Source organism: Nerophis ophidion, linkage group LG07, assembly GCF_033978795.1.
Source record: "Nerophis ophidion isolate RoL-2023_Sa linkage group LG07, RoL_Noph_v1.0, whole genome shotgun sequence".
NCBI classification, from domain to species: domain Eukaryota; kingdom Metazoa; phylum Chordata; class Actinopteri; order Syngnathiformes; family Syngnathidae; genus Nerophis; species Nerophis ophidion.
The window spans coordinates 57,033,729-57,057,132 of NC_084617.1; the positions used below are offsets into that span (position 1 = coordinate 57,033,729).

A 23,404-nucleotide genomic window follows, 5' to 3' on the forward strand; every position below is an offset into this window, starting at 1 on the left:
GTGCTCAGAGAGTATGGGGTATTGGACTGTCTTATTGAGGCGGTCCACTCCCTGTACGATCAGTGCCAGAGCTTGGTCCGCATTGCCGGCAGTAAGTCGAACACATTTCCAGTGAGGGTTGGACTCCGCCAAGGCTGTCCTTTGTCACCGATTCTGTTCATAACTTTTATGGACAGAATTTCTAGGCGCAGTCAAGGCGTTGAGGGGTTCCGGTTTGGTGACCGCAGGATTAGGTCTCTGCTTTTTGCAGATGATGTGGTCCTGATGGCTTCATCTGACCGGGATCTTCAGCTCTCGCTGGATCGGTTTGCAGCCGAGTGTGAAGCGACCGGAATGAGAATCAGCACCTCCAAGTCCGAGTCCATGGTTCTCGCCCGGAAAAGGGTGGAATGCCATCTCCGGGAGGAACTCAAAGTAAAGCCGCTGCTCCTTCACATCGAGAAGAGCCAGATGAGGTGGTTCGGGCATCTGGTCAGGATGCCACCCGAACGCCTCCCTAGGGAGGTGTTTAGGGCACGTCCAACCGGTAGGAGGCCACGGGGAAGACCCAGGACACGTTGGGAAGACTATGTCTCCCGGCTGGCCTGGGAACGCCTCGGGATCCCCCGGGAAGAGCTAGACGAAGTGGCTGGGGAAAGGGAAGTCTGGGTTTCCCTGCTTAGGTTGTTGCCCCCGCGACCCGACCTCGGATAATCGGAAGAAGATGGATGGATGGATGGATGTTGCCATGATCAGCAGACACAATCACCTCAAAAAGTGGTAATGACAAAACTGCCATACCACATTTTTTTAATTATATGCCTGAACATTTTACGCTAGACTCTGGAAGATGAGGTCTTTAAGGCCAGAGTCAGGAAAGTGTTTTCAGAGCAGGGGACAATTGCTGCACACCTAAAGCAATCAACCCCCAGCAAGTCTATTTAAATGCAATGAGCTGTTCTAATACCTATGACTGTTATATGACTTGCTAGATTCATCTCGGAGATTGTTGGTTTAGGCCACATTTCCTTCCTAACGGTTTGCACATGCTGGCTTCTGTCAGGGAAAATGAAGCCAGGAATTAAACCAGGACTTTGTTACAAATGCAACCAAAAGCCAAGTCCTGTAGTTCTTCCACAGACTGTCAAGTGGGAAAAGAATATTGCTTAATAGCGCCACAACTAGTAATTCAAGTAGAAAAGTAATGCACACATGTTAAAGTGCAATTTTAATGCTGATGTTAAGCAGTAATTAGGATAAAAGAATGAAGATTATGGCAAGTAAACCTTTTTTTTTTTTTAATGAAAATTTTCCCTCTGAAACACGCATCAAGGTTACTCAATGCGAGGATTACTCGATTAATCGAACAAACTAATCAATAAATCGCTAGCTGTCAAACAAACAGGATTTGATGCTGTTTAGCAAACAATAACCAACCTTTTTTAAAAAACATAAAACAGCAGGAATTTATCTGCTAATGCAGTGGTTTTCAAAATTTTACCACTTAAGAAAACACTTACAAGTACATCGTAATGACCAACATTAAGATACAGTAGCGTAGTAAGTGAAAGTATTCATTAAAAACAAGGGAAATGTTCAATTTAACAGGTATATTTAATATTTTATGCCACGGTAACATTACACACAGTTTGAACAGTAACACTGTGTTTTCTGATTCTTTGGCATACCACTAGATGGAGAATCCCCGGTCTAATGTATAAATCAGACATATTTAAAGGGGTTATATTATTTTCTACATCTAAAACACTCCTTGTGGTCTACATAGCATGTTATGTTGGTTCTTTGGTACACATTTTGCATATATGATGTTTTGCCGATTATCTTCAAGTCACTTTCCGACTGTCCTATTGCAGGGGTCAGCAACCTACGGCTCTAGAGCCACATGCGGCTCTTTAGCGCCTCCCTAGTGGCTCCCTGGTCCTCTTTCAGAGAAGTGTGAAAATGGAAAAAGATGAAGAAAAACATATTTTTTTTAGGAGAAAAAAATGACAAAAGCCTGCTTAATTGTTAGAAATCCCACTGTTTGTATTATACATGCTTCACTGATGAGTATTTGGAAAGCACCGGTTTGTCCTACTAATGTCAGCGATCCTTGAAGTCATCGTAGTTTGTAACTTTTTATGATGCTGCCACAGAAATGTTTTTTAAAGTCTTATGCCACTCCTTCTTTGTCTCATTTTGTCCACCAAACGTTTTATGCTGTGCGTGAATACACAAAAGTGAGCATTGTTGTTTTCATTGATCTGCTGGAGTGCTAATCAGGCCTATTTGGTCAATCCATGACTGCAAGTTATGTCACCCTCTGAGAAGCCTCCATTTTACCAATGTTTTCCAATGTTGCAAAAATGTGTACAATAAAAAATAAAATACAACATTTCTGTCAACGGAGATTTGCGTCAGCCTTTGATAGTAGGCTAGCATAGCTAATATAGACACTTAGATCATGTGTTGTCTTCATTATAAGACTTATATAAGGCTGTGGAAAGGCGGAGCCGACGAGCCGACAGCGGGTTAGGACAGACGGCGGTCCTACCCGAGATGGCAGCCAGGAGGCGGGGCATGCGGCGGAGAGTAGAGGCGGGAAGCACTCAGAGCGATGCTGCAGCCAACCGAGTCAGGTGCGTAAGCGACACACCTGTGCTCAATCTCTGCATCTGCTGCTGCAGTACAAAAGGGGCGAAGGAGGAACGATCGAGGCAGAAGTAGGAGAAAGAACACGCGACAACAACGACCACGAGCACGACGAATGAGACCCAGATCACGATGAGCCCCCGCACCAGACGCAGCTACCGAACACCGAAAGGTGGGCTGCGACCAGCAGGAAGAGCCCGCGAGCCAGAAAGTGGCGAAACTAAATGGCAAAAAGATGACCTAGTTATTGAAATACTAAACACAAGTCAAACCTGCTACGATGCATCTTGTATCGAGTGTCACAGCAACCCACACGGTGACGGCAGGAAGTCCGTCACAAAGGCTTTGATTTTTTTGTGGCTCCAGACCGATTTTTTGTTCGCATTTTTGGTCCAATATGGTTCTTTCACAATTTTGGGTTGCCGACCCCTGTCCTATTGGAATGTGCCGTTTGGTTGGCAGTTTTCATTGGGAGCCGTAGCCCTCCTACGTGTCAATTTGATTTCAAATTTTCAGGACTTATGGGGATCCTTAAAACACATAAGCAGGTACCCGCAGGTACGCAAAGTCGGTTTTGAATAAAGGACCCATTAAGTTTAAGTACAAATGTATAAACGCCACCACCTCTCTAAAATGTCCCCAATTTTGCCTGATAAATGACGTCTAAATGTACTCCTAGGAGTGTGATCACAGGCATTCTATACCATTTACAGGAACACTGAGCAGCGGAATTGGAAATTCCTGCAGAGTATACTTAAACAGCTGTTTCATCATCCTTTTCTGCTGACTTGCAATTGCTCAACAAATTGATTTTCTTTCTTAGGCCTTTTCCCCTTTAGCCGCCATCTCTGCAGTTGTCTCCCACAGGTTGAGGCGGTGCCGGATACAGAAATGGAGTAAGTGTTGACTCAGTCAGATGGAGACCCATGGGACCTTTTCGGCATTGGGCACATTTACGGAGATTGAGAGAAGCCGTTACGGTGCTAATCTCAACATGCTGTCTGTGAGTAAAACCTGTTCTTCATAGACGTCAAAGCATCTTGTTCAGTCTTACTTTTTACTTTCGCACACTCCAAGTCTCCCTTTAAGCCTCTCTTATTGGTCAGCTCGTTATATTAGGCCGTGCTGCAGCCGCTGTGCTCATGTATGAGATTGTAATGGTTCTTGACATCGATTGGAAGGGATGACCAAAAAGGGTTAAATCCAAAGTGTTCAAATGAGATATGGTGAATACCTTGTGCACAGTAGTTCCAATTAAGTGCATACTAAGTCCTTATCTAGAATGACCAGATGACACGATGCATTAGATAATACTGAGGACTCAAGCTTTGAGCTTCATTGTGTACAAAAACAAAATACTTGAGTAATGCACACACCAGCTAGGTATATTACTTTAAAGCTCTTTATTGGAAGATAAATCATGGGTGAAAAATTGCTTTTGATTAAATACTGTGTTCAATATACAGCTAGGATTTAGCATGATGAACATGCTCTGTTTTAGGATTCTACTGAAAAGAGTTTTTTGTCCGTCATTTAAAAAAAATAAAATAATGAAAATAAAAAAATTCAAAAAAATACTATTATTATTACAATTATTATCATATTTTTCTTTTTTTTTTAGTCCATGCCAAAAAAAACATTCCTCTTTGGTAGTCTACCTATTTTACCTGCTATAAGTGCTTTTAAAATCTTCTGAACAAAATGATATTGAATACAAAGAACTGAAGAGACATAGCAAAAAAAATTCCAAATGAAATTGACCGCAATTCATAGCTCGACCCAGAAAGAATAGATGAAAGAGATGAAGACTTAGCACTGTACTTTTAGTACTTTGAGCGTCATTCTGTACATAAACAAAATTGTTGAGTAATGCACACACCAGCTAAGTAAACACTCTAAAAGCTCTTTATTGCAAGATAAATCATGGGTGAAAATTTGCTTTTTATTAATACTGTACTGAATATACTGTTAGGATTTAGCATGATGACCATGTTCTATTTTAAGATACTGCTGAAAAGTGTTTTGAGTCCGTCATTTTTTTCTTTAAAAAAAAAAATTCTAAAAAAAAGAATACTATTATTATTACAATTATTATCATATTTTTCTTTTTTTTTTGTCCATATATAAAACATTCCTCTTTGGTAGTCTACCCATCTGTACCTGCTATAAGTGCTTTCAAAATCATTTGAACAAAATGATATTAAATACAAAGAACTGAAGAGACATAAAAAAAAATTCAAAATGAAATTGACCGCAATTCATAGTTTGACCCAGAAAGAATAAATGAAGGAGTTGAAGACTTAGCCCTGTACTTTTAGTACTTTGAGCTTCATTGTGTACATAGACAAAATTGTTGAGTAATGCACACACCAGCTAAGTAAACACTTTAAAAGCTCTTTATTGCAAGATAAATCATGGGTGAAAATTTGCTTTTTATTAATACTGTACTGAATATACAGTTAGGATTTAACATGATGAGCATGCTCTATTTTAGGATACTACTGAAAAGTGTTTTTAGTCCGTCTTTTTTTTCTTTAAAAAAAAGAAAAAATCTAGAAAAATACTATTATTATTACAATTATATTTTTCTTTTTTTTAGTCCATGCCAAAAAAAACATTCCTCTTTGGTAGTCTACCTATTTTACTTGCTATACGTGCTTTTAAAATCTTCAGAACAAAACGATATTGAATACAAAGAACTGAAGAGACATAGCAAAAAAAATTCCAAATGAAATTGACCGCAATTCATATTTCGACCCAGAAAGAATAAATGAAGGAGTTGAAGACTTAGCCCTGTACTTTTAGTACTTTGAGCTTCATTGTGCACATAAACAAAATTGTTGAGTAATGCACACACCAGATAAGTAAACACTTTAAAAGCTCTTTATCACAAGATAAATCATGGGTGAAGATTTGCTTTTCATTAATATTGTACTGAATATACAGCTAGGATTTAGCATGATGACCATGCTCTATATTAGGATACTACTGAAAAGTGTTTTTAGTCCGTCATTTTGTTCTTTAAAAAAAAAAATTCTAAAAAATACAATTATTATTACAATTATCATCATATTTTTCTTTTTTTTCAGTCCATGCCAAATAAAAACATTCCTCTTTGGTAGTCTAACTATTTCACCTGCTATAAGTGCTTTTAAAATCTTCTGAACAAAATCATATTGAATACAATGAACTGAAGAGACATAGCAAAAAAAATTCCAAATGAAATTGACCGCAATTCATAGTTCGACCCAGAAAGAATAAATGAAGGAGTTGAAGACTTAGCCCTGTACTTTTAGTACTTTGAGCTTCATTGTGTACATAGACAATGCACACACCAGCAAAGTAAATGACTTTAAAGCGCTATATTGCAAGATAAATCATGGGTGAAAATTTGCTTTTGATTAATACTGTACTGAAAAGTGTTTTTAGTTTGTCATTTTTTTGTTATAATTTTCTAAAAAAATACTATTGTTATGACAATTATTATCATATTATTTTCTTTTTTTAGTCCACGTAAAAAAACAAAACATTTCTCTTTGGTAGTCTACCTATTCTTACCTGGTGTATGTGCTTTCAAAATATTCTGAACAAAATGATATTGAATACATCTGGATTATAACGCACACGTTCAAAGTGTGTGCTGGTGTGTGCATTACTCAACAATTTTGTTTATGTACACAATGAAGTTCAAAGCTTGAGTCCTCAGTATTATCTGATGGATAGTGTCATCTGGTCATTCTGGATAAGGACTTAGTATGCACTTAATTGTAACTACTGTGCATTCCCGTGTTTAAATGAAGGAGTTGAAGACTTACCCTTGTACTTTTAAAGACTTGCATGTAAACAAGGCTCAGTGTGTGTAGCTCTGTTGGATCTCTGGATTATAACGCACGCATTCACAGTCTTCACTAATGTTGATCTGAGTGGAATTCATTCATCAACCAACTGAGGAGTTTTGACCTACGGTTTACTTACCACAGCTAATCCTTTTTGACATCATACAATTGGAACACCAAACTTTGGGAGGCAAGGGAAGTCAAAAACAAGATTAAGAGAATAAAACAGACACACTTGCACTAATCTTTGACGCATGCATACACCAAATTTGCATAGATAATCCAGAGCAATCTTGCTCCTTCCTATATTGCAAAGCTATTTAATACCAGGTGAGCATAGAAAAAATATGGCCACTATTTTTTGTATGACTTTTCCACCAAAAACAAAATAAAAAAACACAAAAAAGTGCAAGTTTAAACCCTTGCAGATACATGGATTGCATCCTTGCTTAGTTTGTTTTCCTTATGAAGGTTTAGATTGAGGATGACACCAGTTGTAGGATAGCCCCAAAAAGGTCAATATTTGAATGAATGAAAGGTTATTTTAAAAGATGAAAGCAAATATCAGGATTTCCGTCACCATCGATAAACACGACACATATCTAAGACCTTGCCAAAGGTAGAAGGACCTAAGAAAAGTGAAGAAAAGTAAAAGAGTAGTACTCACTCCGCAAGTGACGATCTTGACTGGCATGCCTGATGGCCCTGCGCTGTCTTTCTTACGTTCTCCCAAATTGGAAGATGACTTCCCAGCTGCACCCCTGCGAGTGCCAACCGTGCAGGGCGCGTCGACCTCCCGTCCGACGTAAACACGGGCGCGCACACACACACACACATACACACACACACGCACATATGCACACACTTGAGCGAGCAGGACCCGGCCGTGGTGGGTGGAGAGACAAGGGGTAGGGTGGGGGGGTGAAGAGGCCCAGGGGTTTATCTCTGCAGGAATGTCGCCTGTATCTAAAGGCGCACATTTTACCAGCAGCCAAAAACCGGTGGGCACGCCGCACTCACGTCATTTCTGCAAACTACATCCTTGATTCCAAATACTTCGGTCAATTTTTTTTTTTTTTTTAGCCCGCGCTTTTGAGTTTTGCCTACCCTCTCCTGCATCCTCTACCTACTGGACTCTCCTCCTCACATACCCCATCGACCATTCCCACTCAGTTGCACTGTCACCTCCACTTATCCCTCCTTTCTCTTGTCCTGTCTTCCCCACATGTCACGCCCATCTCTGCGTCGCCTGTATGTTTTGTGACAGCCGCACAATCATTTTTCACGGACCAGGCTACCCCGAAATAGAAAATGTGCAAAATAGTTTTTTTTAAGTCGCAGATCTGTTTCAGTCTGTGAGGTGACTTACAGTGACAAAGCGCTTGGCGGGGGGCCGCTACCACCTCCCCATGACAATGGGCCAGACACTCCGGTTGGGGAAGGGGGGGGGGGGCATGAAGGGGCCATTCTCTCAAAAGACCCTACCTCCTTTAATAAAGCGTCCGTCATTCCTCTGTTGAAAAGGCCCTCTTTTCTCTACCTCTCCCCTCCTCGCTCCCTCTCCTGGCTAAATGCTGGGAAAAGCACATCGCTGCCAAAACCATGCAGGGAGATAAATGCTGTAGGAGGGGGGCACTGGGGGGGGGGCAATGTAGAAAGAAGACTACGTACAAATGGACCGTGACTTGGGCAAAAATATCACATGGGACACATCTCCCGTCCTCACTGTGTAAATGCAACTACATCTCCACTACAGAGGGAGAACATTGCTAAATATTTGACAAATTGTGGTGAGTTCCACTAATATGGCCTGGAACTCTCTGAGGTAAGCCTCCCCTGTCTCGGTCAGCAGTAGTTCAATATAGCTGAGGAGAAAAAAAAATTAATAAACGTGACCGAATGAAGATATATCGAAGGCACTGCCCTTCGTTGGACGTTAGAAATGTGTTTTGATATCTTCTCATCAAACCTATGGCTAACATGCTCCATTATGTCTTAGGGAAGTTGTAGTAAACCGTGGCACACTTCTGCTGGGTGGCACGGTTGATTTAGATCCATGACCGACGTGCCCTTTGCACCCACTTTCAGTTCTGCCTTGTTGACAGAATAAAGAACTTCAGCCTCCCACGTGTGCTGCCTGTAGTAGCTTTATGGCCTGTGTCCTGGGGTCCGAGACCAGCTGGGGGAGGAATCGACATAAATACTGACCCTTTGTCAGCTATCTTTCCTCAGCCTGTCACCCGCCTTTATCTTGTTAGACCTCAACTCTCACTGGCACACACTGCATGGCAGCCAACACCCGCATGGCGGACTTACACAGTGTGAGTACGGTCATAGGCAACCGATGCGAGACTGATGACAGAAATGGTGAACGGGCCAATGAACTGAGCAGCCTTGGGATGACTTAAGAAAATTGCAAGACAGTTCATGGAAAAACTTCATATGTTGAGGCACATACAGTTGTGGTCAGAAGTTTGATGAAACCGCTCTTTTTCCATGGCGGAATGTACAGGACGTCTTCAATGGTTTTTAAAACAGTAATCAGATGCATTAGTTTGAATTTATTATAGACAGCGTGACCCAAACCCCGACGCCCCCAGAAAAGCCATAAAAATGTTATTACATCTTACAAAGATACAGGAAATTTCTAGAAAATTTCTGACCTTGAACTTCTGTCTGTGTACAATCATCTCCCACATTTTCAATTATCTTGGATGTTTTAATGGCGTTGAACTGCATCCCAACGATGGCAAACAACCTTTCTCAACATTTTGTGAATATGGCCATAACGCAGATTGGATCCGTGTTTAACTTCACTGCCAACGCATAGTTATCATGTTTACATCGAGAAGGTCCGCCAGAAAATTGTGACTGACAGATTATGACAGCGGTATAGCTCGGTTGGTAGAGCGGCCGTGCCAGCAACTTGAGGGTTGCAGGTTCGATTCCCGCTTCCGCCATCCTAGTCACTGCCGTTGTGTCCTTGGGCAAGACACTTTACCCACCTGCTCCCAGTGCCACCCACACTGGTTTAAAAAAAAAATGTAACTTAGATATTGGGTTTCACTATGTAAAGCGCTTTGAGTCACTAGAGAAAAGCGCTATATAAATATAATTCACTTCACTTATGACGGATAGTAATAACAATAATGGAGTTGTGGTGTTTGCCTCCACTGCTTTGCTGCCACCTGTCTGCCTTCTCTTGAAGTGTCTCTTCAGCAGTCCTGGGCGGCGCCTCTTTCTTTCTCACACCAACGGGTAGTTAGCAATTAGGCCTTTTTAAGCCGTGCGGACCAGTCATTGACGATGGTTCACTCTGCACCAAGAACGTTTTCACTCACTTGGCTACATTGTGATCATCTCTCCCGTTGGCCTCATCCTGGTGGAGTGGTGTAGTTTATTCTCCACTCCGTTTGAGTGCGCTTTTTGTTTATTCCCGCTCTGTTTTAGTGTGCTTTTTGGTTTGTTTTTTCGCTCCTCGTAAGTCCACTTTTTGTTATAAATACTTTTTTTTTTTCTACGTGTCCATCTCAGCTTTGGGTTCCATTCCAGCTTAAGATGTTCTAACATTTTTATATTTACTAGTGACTCAAAGCGCGTGACACTGATAATCCATAATTCATTCTCTCCACGTTGATTGCGGTAAACTGAAGTTCAGAAATAGAAGTACTTTATTAATCCCAGTGGGGAAATTAAGACCGTTTGTAGCCACAGCTGCCCTGGGTTAGACTAACAGAAACATGGCTTCCAATTTGCGGCAACCACCACCAAACATTCCTTCACATTTATACACCAGTGGAGACAAGGTGGGTGAAGTGTTTTGCCCAAGGACACGACAGTGACTAGGATGGCAGAAGGTGGATTTGTACCAGGATCCCGCAAGTTTCTGGACGGCTGCTCTACCATCCGAGCCACGGCGCCCGGAGGCTGTTGTTTTTGACACGGTGAAATGCGTTTTGAATAAGCCTCATTTCAAAACGTCACAAAGAATTGAACATGGTAATTTTTTTGTCAGATCACCGTGGTTCTTTGGGTTCATAATGGATGGGTGATGGATGACCAGGTTTTGTGTTCGGTTTTCACACGGTCTTTGGCGTACCCCGATAAATTGCAAGCAATGTGTGAATGCCAATTTAAATAAATGTCATGTTCTTTCCAATATGTGCTGCAAATGGCAAGGCAAAGGCAACCGTCATATGGCAGAAGGTGGATTCCTCTGGGGGATTTCAAACATTTTTGCTGTGACTGCTGACTTCAGTTCACCGATCGTTCGAGGATTGTTTTAGAACACATTGGAGAACTGAAGGCAGCAATCATGTTTCCCTTCATTGCCCTTTTGGACCATATTTTGGAAAGAGTGACTTCCATGCAAAGCGAGTGCATTACCTGAAACATTGGGTATTAATCATACACAGACTGAAGTTTAAAGTCAGCAAATTCCTTAAAATGTGTTGGACCTTTGTAAGATTTACTACCATTTTTATGGGTTCAGTTTTTTTTGGGTCACCCTGCATTTTTCCAAATGTACACTGGGTAAGAAGTATACATACATCTTCAAATATATCCAGCGATTTGGGGCCTATGAAGCACACCTGTCCTACAGTAGGTTTGGACAAATTTTAAAGCATAGTTTACAAATATTCAATATGGTTGAGGTCAGCGCTTGGGTAACATAATTCCAGGATGTTATGTCAGCCTACTCTATGAATTCCAATACCAGTTTCATGTGTGTTTGGGATCAATATCCTTTTGGAACACCCAAATGTGTCCACATTTCTGCCATCTTACTTTATTTGAGGTTAATCTGGGGGTAGTCCACATTCTTTATAATTCCATCCACCCACAGCAAAACAGCCCCAGGGCACGACACTATCTTGTGTGACAGTTACTCCAGTGTTAGGTTTGAAAGTCTCACTTTAACTGCTACATACATACTTCTTTGTGACCTAAAAGCTCTAATTAATTGTCATTGTGGACTTGGCGGTTCCTGGGTTTTCCTGAAAATGTGCTAACCAATGTAATTTAATCTTCTTCCAGACTTTGGCAGTTGTACCACATCCAAAATAGGCATGACTACAAAGATTTTCTCTACTTGTGTAAATCTACAATTATTTATTTTTTTAGCTCTTCCCTGAGACTGAGGGTCCAAAACACAGAGCTCCTGCTCAGCCAGCCAGTAGGGACAGGTCAAAAGGCGACTATGGACTTAATTAAAGACCAAAATATGTCAGTGCTGTTTTTTCCCTTTTTTGTCTTGGTTTATTTTGCTGAGGATTTTTTTATTTTATTTGTAAAGACGACAAGGAGTTATTTGAATTTTTTTAGTTCCCCTGACCTAATGTAATATTCAAATAAATCCACAATTAATCCAAATCTTGTGCACTAAAATTATTGTATTTACAAACCCTGTTTCCATGTGAGTTGGGAAATTGTGTTAGATGTAAATATAAACGGAATACAATGATTTGCAAATCCTTTTCAACCCATATTCAATTGAATGCACTACAAAGACAAGATATTTGATGTTCAAACTCATAAACTTGATTTTGTAAAAAAAAATAGCAATAAACTTAGAATTTCATGGCTGCAACACGTGCCAAAGTAGTTGGGAAAGGGCATGTCCACCACTGTGTTACATCACCTTTTCTTTTAACAACACTCAAACGTTTGGGAATTGAGGAAATTAATTGTTGAAGCTTTGAAAGTGGAAATATTTCCCATTTTTGTTTTATGTAGAGCTTCAGTCGTTCAACAGTCCTAGGTCTCCGCTGTCATATTTTACGCTTCATAATGCGCCACACATTTTTGATGGGAGACAGGTCTGGACTGCAGGCGGGCCAGGAAAGTACTCGCACTCTTTTTTTATGGAGACACGCTGTTGTAACACTTGTCTTGCTGAAATAAGCAGGGGCGTCTATTATAACGTTGCTTGGATGACAACATATGTTGCTCCAAAACCTGTATGAACCTTTCAGCATTAATGGTGCCTTCACAGATGTGTAAGTTACCCATGCCTTGGGCACTAACTAATACACCCCCATACCATCACAGATGCTGGCTTTTGACATTTGCGCCTATAACAATCCGAATCGTTATTTTCCTCTTTGTTCTGAAGGACATCATGTCCTCTGTTTCCAAATATAATTTGAAATGTGGACTCATCAGACCACAGAACACTTTTCCACTTTGCATCAGTCCATCTTAGATGAGCTCGGGCCCTGCCAAGCCGGCGGCGTTTCAGGATATTGTTGATAAATAATATCATCGCTTACGTGCAGTGATTTCTCCAAATTCTCTGAACTTTTTGATGATTTTACGGACCGTAGATGGTAAAATTCCTAAATTCCTTGCAATAGCTCGTTGAGAAATGTTGTTCTAAAACTGTTCGACAATTTGCTTACAAAGTGGTGACCCTCACCCCATCTTTGTTTGTGAATTACTTAGCATTTCATGAAAGCTGCTTTTATACCCAATCATGGCACCCACCTGTTCCCAATTAGCCTGCACACCTGTGGGATGTTCCATATATTGTGTTTGATGAGTATTCCTCAACTTCATCAGTATTTATTGTCACCTTTCCCCGCTTCTTTTTCACGTGTTGCTGGCATCAAATTCAAAAGTTAATGATTTGCACAAAAAAAATGTTTATCAGTTTGAACATCAAATATTGTCACGTTTGTAAATCTGATTTCATGTTTGATCATGTTTTGTTTTGTGTTCTGGACTCTTGTTCTGTTTTTTCACTTCCTGGTTTGTTTTTGTTACCATGACAACTCATTGCTTTTCACCTTGCCCTCCTAGTCACGCCCATGCCCTCAGTCCCGCACCTGTTCCTAATTATTCACAGCCACTATTTAAGTCAATTTCTTTCCGTCCATCAGTCTGGGAACATCAACTTTCATTACCCATGCCGTTCTAACGTTCATTGTTATCTACGACCTTGCTGCTCATTCTCCATGCCCGCGATCACCTGCCACGCATCTTGCTATTCTTGCCTCCCGTTTTTGTTGTCACAGTAAGTGTTTTGTTTTAGTTGTTTATAGTCATGCCATTGTGCTGTTTCTGTTCTTAGTTCATTCATGCCAATCGAGCAAGTGTTTTTGTTTCCTGTTTATATTTTGTAGCCAAGTTTTATACCTCCTTGTGAACGCCCTTAGTTTGTTTATTTTTGTATTTAGAATTCCAAATAAAACATCATGTACCTTAATTCACGCCTGGCTCGTCCTGTAATCCCTCTGCGTCGAAGGAGCACACACAATCCATGCCAAAGCTTGACAAATATGTTCTCTTTGTAGCATATTCAACTGAATATGGGTTAAAAATGATTTGCAAATCATTGTATTCCGTTTATATTTCCATTTAACACAATTTCCCAACTCATATGGAAATGGGGTTTGTAGAAAACATGGAAAATATATGTTCTATCATGATTCAGTTTTGAAAAAAGAACAATCAAATAAGTAATTGAATTTACACTTAAGACCATGATAAGTGTATGTAAACTTCTGACCACAAATAGAAATACTCCAATAAATGCGAAACGCCACCCAAACCTGTGGGAGATTAAATTCAAGAGTTGGAAAAATTCATCCACGTATGAATGAAGTCAATAAAAAAAGGGAAAGGAGTGTATCATTGCTGGTCCAGACCTCCATTCATCTTCCTAAGTGGACAGGTAGAGATGAAAAAGCAAGCCTGCAGAGTGAAGGTGTGTGAGGGAATGGGATGACCGAAAGGGCATCGCTGTGAAGAGAATGAGTCTTCACAACACTCTGTGTTGTCAAGCACTAGCAGAAAGCGCACACTCCATTTCGTACAAAGACCGGAGTCATGGGTCACAGCTGGGACTGAGTCAGCATCAGGCACAATCTGCTCAGAAAGACTGGGATTGAAATCAGTTTGGTTAATGAACAGGCGTCAGAACACTTGTGTAGACAATGTATCCCAGGACCAGCAATACTTGTTGGTTCACCACTAGGGATGTAAAGGCATCAAAATCTCACGATACAGTATTATTCTGCCTGTCAGTTACAATGCGAAAGACAAGAACACATGTATTTTGTGTGTGTGTGTAGGGGCATGGAGGGGTTTAAAGATGATAAAAAAAAAAATGCTTGCAGAATGTGGCTAATGGGAGTCACCGTTGTAGCCTTCAATTCCCTCTAAAACCACTTTAAACCCCTCCATCAATGTTTTATATACACACTGCAAGTCTATATTAAATGTAGTTACCTACACCTTCATAACAATATGTAATATGTAAAATATTTACTATATTTTGGTCATTTTAAAGGGGAACATTATCACCAGACCTATATGAGCGTCAATATATACCTTGATGTTGCAGAAAAAAGACCATATGTTTTTTTTTAACCGATTTCCGAACTCTAAAAGGGTGAATTTGTCAATTTAAACGCCTTTTAATTGTTCGCCTGTCGGAGCAATGACCTTTCACCCATGACGTCACATCGTGAAGCGACCCGCCATTTTCTCAAACACATTACACACGCCAAGTCAAATCAGCTCTGTTATTTTCCGTTTTTTAGACTGTTTTCCGGTACCTTGGAGACATCATGCCTAGTCGGTGTATTGTCGGAGGATGTAACAACACGAACAGAGACGGATTCAAGTTGCAAAAGTGTTCAAGAGATGCGAAAGTCCCTCGTTTGTTCCGCATACTGTACCGACGACAGCTAAGCTACGACTGAATGTGTGGATATCCTGCGACACTCAAAGCAGATGCATTTCCAATGATAAAGTCAACGAAATCACAAAGGTGAGTTTGGTTGATGTTATTGACTTACCCACATTTAATGCCAAACGAACACATACCAATCGTTGGTTAGAAAGCGATCGACAAATTTGTTTGCTCTTCCTCCCATGTCGCTATCTGTCGTGATATGGCTCAAAAGCTTCTGTTTCTTCTTTAATTTCGTTTTCGATACCTGCCTTCACACTCCAACCATCCGTTTCAATACATGCGTAATCTGTTGAATCGCTCACGCAGCTGAAATCAGAGTCTGAATCCGAGCTACTATGCTCGGATTGATTAAAATGTATTTATTATTCTTTACAATAAAAAAATGTATTTATTTGAACAATTTAAATTGTCAGTAAAGAAGAGGAAATAATTTAAAAGGTAAAAATGTGTTTAAAATCCAAAAATAATTTTTAAGGTTGTATTTTTTCTCAAAAATTTTCTTTCTGAAAGTTATAAGAAGCAAAGTAAAAAAAACAAATGATTTTTTTTAAACAAGTGAAGACTAAGTCTTTAAAATGTTTTCTTGGATTTTCAAATTCTATTTGAGTTTTGTCTCTCTTAGAATTAAAAATGTCGAGCAAAGCGAGACCAGCTTGCTAGTAAACAAATATAATTAAAAAATAGAGGCAGCTCACTGGTGAGTGCTGCTATTTGAGCTATTTTTAGAACAGACCAGCGGGCTACTCATCTGGTCCTTAGGGGCTACCTGGTGCCCGCGGGCACCGCGTTGGTGACCCCTGTTGTACAGGTTACAGAATGTAATTAATGTACTGCAGGTAGTTTTTTGATGCATTTTTAGAGGATATATACAGGCAAAATAGATTGCTCCCATTAGCTGCATTGCTAGCCACCTAGAACGAGCCGATTATAACAAATTAGAATGCAAAAAAAAATAACAACAAAAAAATGTGTCTTCTTGTCTCTAATAAGGATTGTGAACAATAGGCAAAATTCCCCTTTAACGCCACGGTAGGATATTATTGTAATATATGAAGTGTTACAGTACATAAACACACGAGCTATTTATCATGCTAGAAGGTGTTCAGTTATGAGTACATTTTGTCACAGCGTAAAGGGATCGTCATCTGCACAAAGCACTGAGTCAGTGTCTCATACCTCCTCTCCCAGACAACAGACCCATTCAGACATCAATGCACAGGCAGCTCTTAATGAATAGTTTATCCATTTAAACCAATAATAGAGTAGAACATATTTGAAATCGAGCAGTAAGTCAAAGACTTAAGACCTGATCTACTAAAGGTGGACTTGGACTAGAACGTGTGCTAAGGTTTGCATTTCTTGAATGAGCAATAAAGCGAGTACAATCAATTTTACGCGTCTGTCTTCATGTATGCTGCAAAATTTTTGTCACTTACCAAGTTTTTAAATTTTATTTCAAGAAATGTCCCTAATTTTAAGAGCCATTTATTTATTTTTAGTCGATGACTATCTCAAATCTGGCATGAATAATTATATATTTTATATTGCAGTTAAAATAACTGTAAAGTTTTATACATATACATATACATATATTATATATATATATATAATTTAAATATACCAAAATGTATTTCGATACTTTTCAGTACTTTTCTAAATAAAAGGGATCACAAAAATTGCTTTATTGGCTTTATTTAAACAAAAAATCTTACGGTACATTAAACATTACTTTCTTATTGCAATTTTGTCTTTAAATAAAATAGTGAACATACAAGACGACTTGTCTCTTAGTAGTAAGTAAGCAAACAAAGGCTCGTAATTTAATCTGCTGACATATGCAGTAACATATATTTTGTCCTTTTCCATTCTATTATTTTCTCTGAATTATTAAGGACAAGTGGTAGAAAAATAATCATTCATCTACTTGTTCATTTACTGTTAATATCTGCTTACTTTCTTTTTTAACATGTTTTATCTAGACTTCTGTTAAAATGTAACAATCACTTATTATTCTGTTGTTTGATACTTTACATTAGTTTTGGATGTTACCATCCCATGGTATCAATCCGATACCAAGTAGTTACAGGATCATACATTAGTCATATTCAAAATCCTCATGTGTCCAAGGACATATTTCCTGCGTTTATAAACATAATATTCATTTAAAAAAAAGAAAGAAGATGCCTTGATGCCAAAAAATATCGACGTAATCATAGTAGTATTGACTAGATACGCTATTGTAGTTGGTATCATTACAGTGGATGTCAGGTGTAGATCCACCAATGGCGTTTCTTTACATTTTGACGCCGGTGAGCTACAGTGTCTAGTGAAGCAGGTTTAGCTACTCCTCGTCCTGCAGGGATGATACTTCTAAGAAACTTACTTTACTTGTCGCCATGGAGGCGAAGATTAGTGATAATAAAAAATGTTGTAGTCCCTTTTATTTAGAAAAGTATCGAGAAGTATCGAAAATAATCAAAATATTGATATCGGTAAAAAACTAGTTCCAACTTGTCTGAACATGTCCTCAGACATCTTCTGCCCAGGTGAGATGCATGACTTATGATCTACAATAGACTTCCAGGGAGCAAGGAAGCGAGGAAACACCTTGCCAGTCGATGATGTTGAAATTGAACACAAGCTTGTGATCACAGCTATAACTAGTTGGTCTGCGTTAGCACTTATCATCTGCGGTCACTCAAACGAGTATGACGATCCTCCTGGTAGGGGGGCTATCCCTTTATGGAGGATGCCTGTGCGTGACTTAGTTTTACGTGGGGATACTGGTGCACAGTCACCACACGATCCTTGACAGAATCGGGTCAGGGCCCAGTGGCATGGAGTCCAAGACGACGAGGGACTGTTTTCTGCTGCAGCCTTCCTCCGCCATCACAGCCGTTGTGGTAGTTCTTAAATCTACCGTCTCCCGCCTGCTTCGCCGTTGAGGTAGCGCTTATAATAACAGCATCACTAATACTTAGTTAATATTCAAGTCACGAAATATAAATGGAATATTGTTGCCGTTTTTTGGCTGGTTATTTATTGTGTTTCAAGGACAAAATAAAATGGCTCCGCTGTAAGCAGGGGCGATTCAGCTCGGTTGGTAGAGTGGCCGTGCCAGCAACTTGAGGGTTGCAAGTTCGATTCCCGCTTCTGCCATCCTAGTCACTGCCGTTGTGTCCTTGGGCAAGACACTTTACCCACCTGCTCCCAGTGCCACCCACACTGGTTTGAATGTAACTTAGGTATTGGGTTTCACTATGTAAAGCGCTTTGAGTCACTAGAGAAAAAGCGCTATATAAATATACTTCACTTTTATTTAGTTGGAATGCATTAAAAAAAAAAAAAGTCCATCCGTCGTCATGTCTTTTTCATTACGATTCCAATTCCAAAAAAAGTGAAGTTCCCCTTTAATAACTAAACTGATTCAATATGGCAACTTAAATCAGGCGTCCCCAAACTACGTCCAAAATCCGGCCCACGGAAAAGTCCCAATTAAAAAAAAGAAGAAAAAAAAAAAGTTTATTTATTTTGGATTTAGTATTTTTTATTTTTTAATCAGTCCTTTCTAATCCATTTTCTACCGCTTGTTACTCTTGGTGCCTCCTAGCCACTCAGGCAAATCCTATTGTCTAAAAATGCATTTTCCCATTGTTAACAGGGTCGCGGGGGGGCGCTGGTGCCTATCTCAGCAACAATCGGGCGGAAGGCGGCGTACACCCTGGACAAGCCGCCACCTCATCGCAGGGCCAACACAGATAGACAGACAACATTCACACTCACATTCACACACTAGGGACCATTTAGTGTTGCCAATCAACCTATCCCCAGGTGCATGTTTTTGGAGGTGGGAGGAAGCCGGAGTACCCGGAGGGAACCCACGCAGTCACAGGGAGAACATGCAAACTTCAGACAGAAAGATCCCAAGCCCGGGATTGAACCCTGACGACTCAGGACCTTCAAATTGAGAGGCGGACGCATTAACCCCTCTTTCACCGTGCTGCCTATATATATATATATATATATATATATATATATATATATATATGTGCATATATATGTGTATATATATATATATACATATATATATATATATATATATATATATATATATATATATATATATATATACACACAGCTCGGCCCCCGGCCAGATTTTTTTAACCCAATGCGGCCCCCGAATCAAAAAGTTTGGGGACCCATCACTTAAATGCTGCCTCACGCAAAAGTACATATTCTAAAAGTCCCACTCGCAATGAACCTTGAAACCACACATACTTACACATCACCACGCACACCTCCAGTAAAGTGCATGCACACACACACCCGCACACACAGTCATACATACACAACCGCATACATACATAACGCACACACACACACACACACACACACACACACACACACACACACACACACACACAACACTTCAGCATAATGCAGCAATCATCCTAATGCAAACAAGGCGTATATTTCAGGCAGAGTAAGGTTGCTTTTCATCATAACTGTGATTGGTTAGCATTGTTGTTGTAAGCAAGAAAATTCTGGGTTTGAATCTTAGTATGGCCTTCTCTGTGTGGTTTTGTCTCAGGTTACCTCGGGTTTGTCACACAATAACGTGCACGTTAAGTTAATTGGAGATGTTGAATCAGCCTTAGAGATAAGAACAGATAGAATTAGTATTACAATTAAAAGGAAGCACAATTAGCAATGCTTATAAGCCATATCTGGCATTCAGACCTTGCGGGGATTTTGTGCATACAAATGAGATTGTTGGTGGTAATGCTGAAAAACAAATAATCTACTTTTAGTGTTGCAAACTAAAACTTTTAAACTTGAAGGCCTGAGGTTGTAAAATGTATAACTTTCTAAACACATTGCACACGTCCTCAGTTCATTGAGAATCGAAAGATTAACCGTGGGTGTGTCTTTTTGTGAGACCTATGTCAAATTATTACTTACAATCAATCGTTCCTCGCTACAACACACTTCAAATGTCGCGGCGTCACTACATTGCGGATTTTTTTTAATACTTTTTTTTTTTTTTCAAAGCAAATGCTTGAGGTTTTTGGCCTACATTAAGTGTTAAATATATAATTTTAAATTAAGTTAAAGCACCAATGATTGTCACACACACACGAGATGTGGCGAAATTTGTCCTCTGCATTTGACCCATCCCCTTGTTCACCCCCTGGGAGGTGAGGAGAGCAGTGGGCAGCAGCGGTGTCGCGCCCGGGAATCCTTTTTGGTGATTTAACCCCCGATTCCAACCCTTGATGCTGAGTGCCAAGCAGGGAGGTAATCGGTCCCATTTTTATAGTCTTTGGTATGACTCGGCCGGGGTTTGAACTCACAACCTACCGATCTCAGTGCGGACACTCTAACCACTAGGCCACTGAGTAGGATATAACACTGTTATTACACCCTATCTATTTTTATTTGTGTTTGACCTTCTTTTCTGCGTTTACCAAATATCATTATGTATTATATGTATTAAAGTTCAGTATTCTTGTTTTTTATTGGTATTATGTTGAAGCGATCGATAAATAGTATGTTTTATTAACCTCTTAAGGCCCAAGCTGTTTGTTTACATGATTTTTTTTTTCTCTCTTTGCTATTTGGGCTTATTGGACCCGAATTAGAATAACAACTAAAAATCATCTTTTTATAAGATGTTCTTAGTTCATAAGGAACAAATGTGTTTTTCATGTGTAGTGACATGCAAATTTGTATTTTTACTTTTTTTTTGTAATTACAAATTGCATTATATGTAATACTCTTCTGACACCACCAGACAGCAGTGTCCATATGTCGGCATAAGTTCCCAATACAGTAGAGTACACCATTTTGGAAATAGGAGCTAAAAGGTGCTGTCCACGCATGTGGCCACTAAGGCCTTTAGAAGTTAATTATATTGTTATAATTTATAATACCAAGCGGGACATCCTATTCTGGGTTAAGGGTGAACATTATTAAACAACACAACATCTACTCTATTTTCCCAACCTCAGCTTGACCCACTTTTTGAAGGACTTCATCTTGAACTACTGCCTCGTCAATAACATGTCCCTACATTGGTGAATATGGAGGTTCATTTGTGTCTCCGTTACGAAAGCTTTTTTTTTTTTTTACACTGAATTTATGTAACTGAATTTTGATCAACAGCTTGAATAATCGAGTCAGGGGTAAAAAACAAAAATAAAAAAAACATCCACGTATTTGATACATCACTTTTTTCCAGAACTTTGTTGTTGGAATTTGCCTCCGTCTGAAACTGACTTTAAGATTTTCTACTCTGTAAACAAGCCCCGCCCCACTCTGTTCGTATCCAATCATGCGTCAATCAAAAGTGCAGATTCTAACCATTGGAATAATTTCTTCAGTTTGGAAATATCCAGCCGGCCGCGTTGAAATATTAATCATACAGTATTATGCCAAGGTAGCCCAGTTAACTGCCATTTTTATGCTGTTTTGTATGACCTGTGTCACGTGACTTCAAAGTTGACACCCCATTGGCTGGTTCTGAGACGGGATCGATTGCTTCAGGCTTAATTTACTGGAAGTGAGTCTCGATTTTTGAGGCAGCAAATTTTTCCACACTGAATTTTTCAGCACTGAATTTTTATAGACTGGCTTTTTTTTAATACTGATTTCTTAAATACACACAAATTCAAACAGAAAATAATCAGTTACATATATTCAGTGTTAAAAAAAAACAAAAAACCTTTTGAAGGAGACTGCTGTCAGCTATGAAGAGCTGCCCGGAAAACATGGAGATAAACTATTTTAATGCGCTTCATCGTCGACATCAATAACACAGCTTTGGCTTGAGCGACGTGTATCATAACTTTCAGCCTAGTTCTAACTTAGAGGAATTATCCAGCATTTGCAAAAGTATTTCCACGTTGTGGCCATGTTGTTGTGGCTTGGAGGATCCTATGGGTTACTAGTGAGTACTGTAATCTACAGTAGAACACATTCAAGGCTACAATATTAGGTGAAACGAGTGTATAGACGGGTTTCATTTCATGTATAGAGGTCTCTAATTTTGTGAAAAACACATATTTAGAAGGTTTTATGCGCTAACTATGAAAATATTTGATTTATAATATGATAATCCTACTTTGCACAAATGGGTCTATCATGGCGATGTTCGATTGCAAAGAGCTGCGAAAAACGAGCGGTGACTAACGTTTTCTACAGTTTAAAATTGTATTGTGGCAACATGCATGTTTCCATTGTTTCTATTTCTATCCTTTGATGTGAGTAACTGTTACATTTATCGGTGTCCTATGGAAGCCCGTTTTCACCACTAAAGGAAAAAAATACTCAATGGTAAATCATAATTAAAAGATAAAAATTCCAGAATTATAAGATAAAAAGTCAAAATTACAAGATAAGAGTTATGACTTTATCGCATGATTGTCTTTTTATGACATGTTAGATCATAGTTTCAACTATCCCTTAATTTCAACTTTGTTATCTCACAACTCTGATTTTTTTTCTCATAATTATGACTATTCCTCTCATACATATATCTTAATCTCATAATTATGACAATTTCTCACATACATTTGACATTCATATTACATAAAGTCAACTTTCTTATCTCATAATTCCGAAATTTTTTCTTTCATATTTTGGACTTTTTTTTTGCTCATAATTATGACATTTTATCTCATAATAATGAATTTTTCTCTCATAATTTTGACTTTTTCTCTCATAATTATGACTTTTAAAAATCTCATCATTATGGATATTTTAATCTCAGAATTTTGACTTTATATCATGATTTGTTATTTCGATTTTTTTTAATCTCATAATTATTTCTTTTGTCATAATTTCGACTTTTTCTCACATAAGTAGGACTTTTTACCTCATAATTACAACAATTTTTTCCCAGAAATTTGACTTTCATACTCATAATTTCGACTTTCTTATCTCATAATTCAGATTTTTTTCATCTCATAATTTGGATTTTTCTTGCTCATAATTATGACATTTTATTTATTAATAATGATTGTTTTTAATCTCATAATTTTGACCCTTTCTCTGATGATTATGACTTTTTAAAAATCTCATAATTATGAATATTTTAATCTCAGAATTACAACTTTATATCATAATAGGATTTTCAATCTCATAATTATGACAATTCCTCCTATAAATGTGACTTTCATATTTCTTAATTTCGACCTTCTTAGCTCATAATTCTGATTTTTTTCATTTCATAATT

At 39.0% G+C, this 23,404-nt stretch overlaps 1 protein-coding gene across 7 annotated transcripts in view; it reads right to left on the minus strand.

The window, feature by feature from the left end:
* ank1a (ankyrin 1, erythrocytic a) overlaps positions 1–23,404 on the minus strand; it is a 314,583-nt gene that overhangs the window by 130,728 nt on the left and 160,451 nt on the right. The window contains exon 1 of one of the 7 annotated variants that reach the window (XM_061906618.1): positions 7,135–7,330. The exons of the other annotated variants lie outside the window; for them this stretch is intronic. Within the exon in view, the coding sequence (XP_061762602.1) occupies positions 7,135–7,161 (27 nt within the window). The 5' untranslated portion in view covers positions 7,162–7,330. Of the gene's footprint in view, positions 1–7,134; positions 7,331–23,404 lie in introns of those variants that run through there. 7 annotated transcript variants of the gene reach the window in all.